General features: G+C 59.7%; 1 protein-coding gene across 1 annotated transcript; it reads right to left on the bottom strand.

Annotated features, from left to right (window-relative positions):
• Nucleotides 1–1,164: 1,164 nt before the first annotated feature.
• LAJ45_01784 (uncharacterized protein) lies at nucleotides 1,165–7,295 on the bottom strand (the record flags this gene model as incomplete). The annotated part of the gene is made up of 5 exons (XM_046111377.1): nucleotides 1,165–2,001; nucleotides 2,088–5,876; nucleotides 5,936–6,513; nucleotides 6,602–7,094; nucleotides 7,254–7,295. The coding sequence occupies 5 exons, from the start codon at nucleotides 7,293–7,295 to the stop codon at nucleotides 1,165–1,167; spliced, it is 5,739 nt and encodes a 1,912-aa protein (XP_045975321.1).
• Between the last annotated feature and the right edge of the window lie 1,088 nt (nucleotides 7,296–8,383).

Genomic DNA, 8,383 nt, shown 5'->3' with positions numbered 1-8,383 from the left:
TCACATCCCTAGACACAACAACACCCCACCCACCCCACCCCCCACATGTCACGGCGTCACGGCGTCACGGTAAGTTAACTACAACTATACAACCCACGACATCATACGAAAAATTAACCCTTTTCAATTGCCTCAATCCAAATCCAAATCCAAATCCAAATCCAAATCCAAAATCCAAATCCAAATTATCCACCCTCCTCCTAATCCACGCTCAGAAAAAAACAAAAAAAACAAAAAAAAACATCATAAACCTACAACACACTTCTAAAAAAAAAAAAAAAACCTCGTTTTTATATAAAAAAAAAATCAAATCTCTCACTGCAAAAGAAAAACCGCACTCACAGAAAAAAAAGATGTAGAAAAAAAGAGAAAAAAATATAATGAAAGAAAAAAAAAAAAAAAAAAATGTACATATATCGCTCCCCATGCCACCCGCCTATGCCGTGATGAACCAAGCCAAAACCAACCAACCACCCCGTAGCCCCCCGTAGCCTCCCCCCCTCAACCCCATAGCCAGTTTCCGTATCGATAGAATATTTCAACGTCCATGCCATTCCTGCAGCAATACATACAAGACCCCCCGCCCCCCGCCCCCCCCCATTTTTCCTCCTCCGCCCTTTCCAATTGATGATCCCCGGTGTCCCGCAACCTAACTGTGAAAGAAGAAAAAAGACCGGTTGGGCCAGATAGAGGTAATGATGAAAAAGTATGGAATAGTAATAATGAGAAGATATATATATAAAAATAAAACACCGTTCCAAGAAAGACGAGTGAGAAAAAAAAAAAAGAATCCTCCAAACCCAAGCAAAAAAGCAAGCCATGTCAATGATCAATGATAAAAAAGAAAAAAGAAAACCAACACGAAACGAAAGCGAAATGCCAAACAGCCTAATGGTAAAAAAAAAAACCAGTCCTAACGAACCATGATGAAAAGTCGTGACAAGAGGAAAAAAAAGAAAACCATATGTATAAAATATAAAAAAATCACATGACAAACCCAAGCGCCTCGACACCTTTCCACGCCGCGCCGACATGCCACGGCACCACGCTGCCCCCGCCCCGCCATCTCCACCACGCCCTTAAACTGCCCCAACGTGACCAGATCCCTCCACGCCGCCAGCACCTCCCTCAGCAGCGCACTCCCCACCCCGCCGCCGCCGCCCCTCACAACCTCCACGCCCAGCACAACCATATCGTCCCCCTCCCCCGCGCCCCCCTCTTCACCAGATACCCCATCCACCCCCCTCCACCTACACCAGCACTGCCGGCATCATCCATCCCCAGCAGCAGCCCCCGCCGCCACCGGTGCGCACACACCACGCCCCACACCTCATCCCCATAATCCACCAACGCCGACCCCGCATCCACCTCCGGCAACAAATCCGCCGACGGCGTCGCCGCCGCACCCCCAAACTGATCCGGCGACACAATCGACCCCCCTGCACCACCCCCAGGCGTCGGCGTCGTGCCCCCCAACCCCGGCGGCGTCCCCGTCCCCGCGCCCCCCACAAGTGGATTAAACGCCGCGGGGGCCACAGCCGGCAACACCGGCGCCACCGCCAACGGCGGGGCAACATCCGCCGTCAGCAGCGTAAGCGTGTGTGTAAGACTCCCCATCGACGCGCGCGACAGGCGCGCCCAGATGTCGATCTCGTCGGCGGGCATTGTGGGCGCCACCTTGGCCAGCATGATGCGCCATGCGACGCGGCGGATGCGCGTGATCTCGAGCGTGCGCGCCCAGATGTCGCGGCAGACGTCGTCAAAGGGGCGCAGCACGGTGCAGTGCTTGCGGCCGAGGCAGTAGCTCTCGGTGGCTTGCTGCTCGCCCCAGGCGTCGGTCCAGGCGACGGTGATCCAGCGCTCGTCGAGGCTTTGGGCGTAGGCGATGTGCAGGAGGGAGTTTTCGTGCAGGAGGGAGGGCGAGGGGTCTGTTGCGCGGAACTCGATTGTCTTTGGCGGTGAGCGGGTGAGATATATTGATGGTGAAAATGTCTTTTGTGCCTGGGGGTCAGTCTAGTTAGCAATTGCACACCGCACATCATGGGAAGAGGGGATTATGAAGAGGGAATATCATGGGAATATCATACCTCGTCCAGTGAGCACATCCCATCCGTCGGCATGCATCGATTATACACCTCACACGCAAACGTCGCCCACTCGCCCTGGCCCCGACTCACACCTCCTTCCCTCCTCGCCAAAAACCCCACCGGCACAATCTGCAACACCAAATTATTCCTCCTCGCCCCCGCCCCCGCCCCCGCCCCCGCACCCATCTGCGCCCCGCCGCCGCCGCCCACACACGCCGCCACATACACCCTGCACATGCGCACAAAGCCCGCACATATATCCACCACCGCGCTGGGGTGCTCAAACGGATTAATCACATACACCACGATATTCTGCAACTCGTCGGCCACACCGTTCGCCAGCACCACCCCAAACTCCGCCATCCCGTCCATCAGCGCCACCACGCCCTTCTCCAGACTGTCAATCTCGCCGGTGCTGTCCTTTGGCCCGATGCCGAGCGCGCCGTTCGTGATGCCCGACGCGTCCAGCCGCCCACGCACGTGTGTCCCGAAGCGGCCAGACTCGTACGAGAACGAGACGCGCTCCAGGAGTGCGTCGGCGGCGTCGTCCATGGCCTTTGATGCCGGGTGCAGGCAGAAGCCGATGACGTTCTTGGGGCCCGAGCACGGGCCGAAGCCGAACGTCTCCCAGAAGTGGAGGGCCGGCGGCAGGATCTCCAGCGCCTGCTCAGCACGGTGGATATGCACATGCGGTGGCGGCAGTCTGAAAATCGCTGAATTGGCAGCAGGCGCCGTGAGGTCTGAGGACCGCTTGTTGTTGCTGTTGAGCGTCGGGGTGTTGCTGTTGCTGTTGTTACTATTGCTATTGATGCCGCGCCTGGGCTGTGCAATGGGCCGCATGGACGCCGCTCTGCCGACAAGCAGCGGCGTCGGCGGCGGGTCGATCACTGCGTCGGCCACCGTGACATATGTCTCGAGCGTACAGCGGACGACACCTCCGCTGCCAAACAGCCCGCGCGCAGCCTCCTCGACAACCTCCTCGTCCTTGCCCTTCCGCCGGCGCAGCAGACACCACTCCTCGTTGTCGTCCTCGACCGCCGTCTCCCAGCCCCCGCCGTCAAGCAGCGTTCCCAGCGGCTTGGACGTCCCGCTCACAACCTGCTCGCGCACAAGCCTGCTGACGGCCATGAACTCGGCCTCTCCCAGGCCCGCCAGCGATACCGCGTCTGTCTCGAGTGTCATGTTGGAGAAGACGCCCACAAGAGAGGCGTCCGTCGGGTCTGGCACCATCACCTCCCACGGCGGCGGCGCAATCTCGCCCAGCACCTCGCCCTCCCCGTCCGCTGCGCCAACACCACCAACACCACCGCCCGCACCACCAACACCCGTCTCCCGCTTCATCGTCGTTTCCGCCACCGAAGAGCTCTCGCCGTCGTCCTCAAACGCCCATTTCCGCTTCCTACTCCCTCCTCCGCCGCCGCCGCCGCCACTGCCGCCATACGCCACCGCCAACGGGCTCGTATAGTACCTCCCGCCAACATCGGCCTCATCCTCCTCCGTCTCGTCATCGGCATCGCTCTCAACACTGCTCTCCTCAGACCACTCGTCATCGCTATACTCGCCCGCATCGCACTCGTCGTCCTCCGGGCTCTCGGCCATCACCGCGTCGTCCGCCAGCACCACCTCCGCCACCTCCGGCGCCGCCGCCATCTCCACGCCCCCCTCCTCAACCACCACCGAGCGCACAAAGATGCCGCGCTTCCGCTTGCCGCCCGGCGTGGTGGGAGGCACCGCCTTGGTCGTCTCCAGCTTGCCCCCCTGCTTGCTCTCAAACTCCTTCAGCTCCTTGTCCTTGATGCTCTCTGGCAAGAAATACCGTCCTCCGGGTGCATATTTTCTATCTGCCATCTCGATCTTTGTCGTGAACGTGATTGGCGAGTAGAGCGACATTCTGCGCTTCGCTTCACTGACACCCCCACCCCCGCTCGGGGGTGGTGGAGGCGGTGGTGCTGGGGGCGCGCCATTGTTCTGCGGCGTCTTCATGGCCCCGCCGGTTGTTGGCGGCGTGGGGTGCGGGTGGTGGTGGTGGTGGTGCGTGCTGGGCGAGAGCGAGTACTCGGGCACCAGCAGGCGGATGGCGCGGTGCGGGCTCAGCGGCGGCGTCTGGATGTGCGGTTCGCGCTCTGCCAGCTGCTGCTTCTCAGAGGCGCTACCACCACCTCCGGGGGGCCTTGGGTCGTGATTGTGATGATGTCCGTCGGCTCTGCTCACGTCAATGTTGATAGTCGGCGGCTGCTGCGCCATCATGGCTCCAGCAGCGGGGCTGGATGAAATCACCATTTCCTCCCGCATGTGCATGGGAATCTCCATGGTCAGGTCCATCTCGCCGCCTCCAACACCACCAACACCACCGCCAGCCTGTACACTGCTGCCCGCTCCTCCTCCTCCTCCTCCAAGATCCATATCCTCCAGCGCCATATTCACATCCTCCTCCCCCATTTCCCCCAAATCATCCCCAAAGTCCTCCAATCCCCCGGGATTATTATCAAAGAACGCAAAGTCGTCCTCCGTGATGGCATGCCCAAACATATCATCATCGTCCATATCGCCCCCAAACAGATCCGCCTCCGCCGTGCCGCCCGCAAGACCCCCGATCGCCGCAGCATCGCTCTGTTTCCTCCCCCCGCCCAGCGCATCCGGCACCTGGTCCGCCACGCCCGGCAGCTCCGCCGTCCAGTCCAGCTCCATGTCCGTCTCCGTCTCCGTCGCCGGCAGCGCCACCGCGCCAATCATCGCCTCCGCTGAAATTGTTGCCGGCGCACTCCCGGACCCTGTCGACCCTGGCCCCCCGCCCATCGTCTGTGCCGTGTGCTGCTGGTGCTGGTGCTGCTGCTGCTGCTGCGGCCCCCCCTCCGGCGGCGTCGGATACACGCCCGCGGGGTTCTTCTGCTCCAGCACCTTCAGCTTCGCCTTATCCTCCTTCGTATCCATCGCCTCCGTCATCTCCATCTCCATGCCCATGCCCATGCCCATCCCCATCCCCATCTCCATCTGTACCTGCACCTGCACCTGGACCTGCACCTGCTGCTGCTGCTGCGCCCTCTCCTCCTCCTTCACCTTGACGCGCACCCGCTCCTCCTCCTCCTCCTTGACCCGCCGCTCCGCCTCCTCCCTCTGCAGCCGCAGCGCCTTCTTCGCCTCCAGCCGCGCCTGAACCACGCGGTCGCGCTCCTCCCGCCCCGCCAGCCACTCCTCGGCCCAGTCCACCGCCGACGCCGTGCCCCACCAGTCCGCGCCAATGTCCTTCCGCGCGCGCGACGGCGGCGGCGGCAGCGGCTGCCCGTCGTCTGCAAATACGAGCGACGCGAGCGACATTGATAGGCTGCCGGACGCGAAGCGTGCGTACTCCGGGTCGGAAAACACCGTCTTCCAGAACACGTCCTCGCCCTCCGTAGCAGCGTCTTCAGCCTGTGCATCATCATCATCATCATCATCGCCCACCGTGCAGGGTATAGTGTCGTCCTCGCTGGCCTTCATAAACAGCAGTGCCTCCGGCCACAGCACCTTTACGGCCATGCCCATTCCGGGAAACTCCTTGAACGGTATCCATATCTCGATCCTTCGCCAATCGCCCATCTGCACCGCCTCCTCAAGCACGTTCACGTCCCTCCGCCAGCCATTGCCATTACCGGGCGTCGAGAGGATGCCGCAGTCCTGCAGATACGACCTTACCGCGTCCTTCCACTTCATCTCCTTCGCCGACATTGCCGGCTCCGCCGCAGGCGTAGAGGGAAGCAATCGCCCCCACTCGCCCCACGGCGCAATATACACGTCTCTCCCGTCTCTCTCCTGCTCGCCGCCCCACCCCGCGTCGCGCACGACGACACCCGCCGAATCGCCGGCTGCACCTCCGTATGCGGTATGATCAGCAGCGTTCCGGCGGTGGTCAGATAAGCGTCCAACGCGACCACCGTGGGTCGTATAACCTCCGGTACCACGACGGGCGTGCTCGGGAGCTGCTGCTGCTGCTGCTGTTGGTCCGCCTTTCCCGTGTTGCTGTTGTTGTTGTCCTCCTTCTCACTGCCGGCGGCGGCGGCGCGCTTCTCAGAGGATCCCGACAGCCGCAGGGACGCCGGCGAGACGAGCGTGCGGATGTTGAGCGGCGTGTAGCCGCTGCCGGCCGCCATCTCAAAGTGGAGCGACAGCAGCACGGCGGTGATGAAGCGCTTGTAGGCCGCAAACTGGTCTTCAGGCGGGGATGAGGAGGACGAGGCGTCCTCGGAGGTGCCGCCGCCGTCGTCGGTGAGGTCGATCGCGGCAGGCGTGCTGTGCGACGACGACGAGGGCGGGAACATGCCGGACATGGGCGTGGGCGGGAAGCCAGGCGTGGCGGGACGCGATGACGACGAGGATGAGTGAAATGTTGCTGTGTGCGGGGGTTGAGGGGGTGCTAAGGTGGATGCGAGGAAGGTTCCGGATGACGATTCTGTGTGTGGGCGCGCGCGCGGGTTGTTAGCATTGGGCTCTCAAAAAAAAAGGTCGATACGTAGCTAGGGCAAGGGGGGACAGCCTACCTCGAAGACCCCACTCATCGCGAAGCCTGGCGTCGATTCTCTTCCACTTGCCGCTCGTCTCCTCCTCGGCAATCTGTGCCTGTACCTCCCCCTCCATGCTGTCGTCGCCGCAGGCATCTTTACCGCTGCCGGCGCCGCCTCCTCCTCCTCCTCCTCCGCTGGCGGTGTTTCCCCCGGGTGGTGACGGGAAGCCTTCAATCTGGAATAGCCACAGGGTCACGCTGTCGCGATCCGCATAAACGATGTTTCCTTCTGTGCGGAGGGTGCGTTCGGCGTGTCGGAGGGCGTTTGTTGTGTGGCGGTTTAGTGACGCGGGAAGGATTCTTGAGTGCGATTGTGATTGTGGGAGTTGGTGTGGTGGTTGTGGTTGTAATTGTTGTTGTGACGGTTGTTGTAGTTGGGGTTGTAGTGGTGGTGGTGGCTGTGGCTGTGGTTGTGGTGGGTTATCGTCTGAAGGGCGGTAGAGGGTGTAGGGTATTCGAGAGAGGTTCTCCTGTCGGTATTGCTATGGGGTTAACATCATCACTGAGGATTGCGCGGGGAGGAGGAGGGGGTGATTGGGGGTGATTGGGGTGAGTGGGGAGGGGGAAATGGGGGAGAGGAGGGGAATGAGGGAGGAGAAGGAGAGGGAGGAGGAGGAGGGGAGGTATACGATCTTGAGAACGTTCGTTAGACAGGTTTCGGGGGATTCCATGCTTCTGTTCCCGAGGTCTTTGGGGGTGCTATGATCCCCTGACCGTGATGTTTGCGAGTGATGGTTGGTGGTAGCAGTAGTTCGCGGCAAGGATGTTCCGGGGTCGAAGGGTTATTTATTATTTGTTTTGTATGTAGTAGAATTTGTATTTGGGCGTCGTGGCAGCCGCAATAGCAAGAGGGTAGGTAGGTAGTTGGGTGGGTGAGTGAGAGTCGAGGCAGTGGTAGCAGCAGCAGTAGTAGGAGCAATAGTAGCAATAGTAGCAGCAGTAGTAGTAGTAGTAATAATAATAGTAGCTCTATGGCGGCGGTAATGGTAGGATGCTGCAACAGTAGAAGTTGAGTTTGGGGGGTAGTATGTAGTATGGGTATTGTAGGGTAGGTAAGTATGTGATATGTAGTATCTATGCAATCAATGGCTGTGAGGCTGCTGCTGCTGCTGCTGCTGCAAGTTTTTAGTCGTACAAGCACACACACAAGTAAGTGCGTCTCTCTCAACCAACCACGACCTTACTCGAGGATATCGATCGCCGCCAGCTTGGGATGGAACAGAGTGAGGGGAGAGAGAGAGGGAGGGAGGGAGGGGGCGGTCTGTCTGTCTGTCTGTCGGGTTCACTGGTGTGGACCGTGTGGTATCGAGGTGCGAGGTGCAGAAGAGCGCTGACTGACTGTCAGGCAACCGGTATTGTGGATTGTTGTTGGGCTGGCCGGCCGGGGCGCGTTGCTTGACCGTGCTGATGCTGCTGACTGGCGGTATTGGGCTATCTTCTATCTTCTTTCTTTTCTTTTCTTCCCCTTCTAGATTCCTCCTCTTATTGTGTGCTACTCTTCACCCTTTAGTTCTGCACGTACGGGTCTGTTGGGATATTATTCACGCCTCCTCTTCTTCTTAACCTTCCCCGGGTTTGAGGCTCTGCAATTCCTTCTTCGACTACCGCCGACCCGATGCTATGGGGTTGATAGGTACTGGAAGTGTGGTGGTAGTAGTAGTAGTAGTAGTAGTAGTAGTAGTAGGTAAGTAGTATGTGTTACACCCTCTCTCTCTTTCTGTGTGTGCGTGCGCCGCCGCTAGAGTAGATGGATGTATTG

Source organism: Morchella importuna, assembly GCF_003444635.1.
Source record: "Morchella importuna strain M04M26 chromosome Unknown Morimp01GS003, whole genome shotgun sequence".
NCBI classification, from domain to species: domain Eukaryota; kingdom Fungi; phylum Ascomycota; class Pezizomycetes; order Pezizales; family Morchellaceae; genus Morchella; species Morchella importuna.
This window is presented reverse-complemented; position numbering and strand designations above follow the sequence as displayed.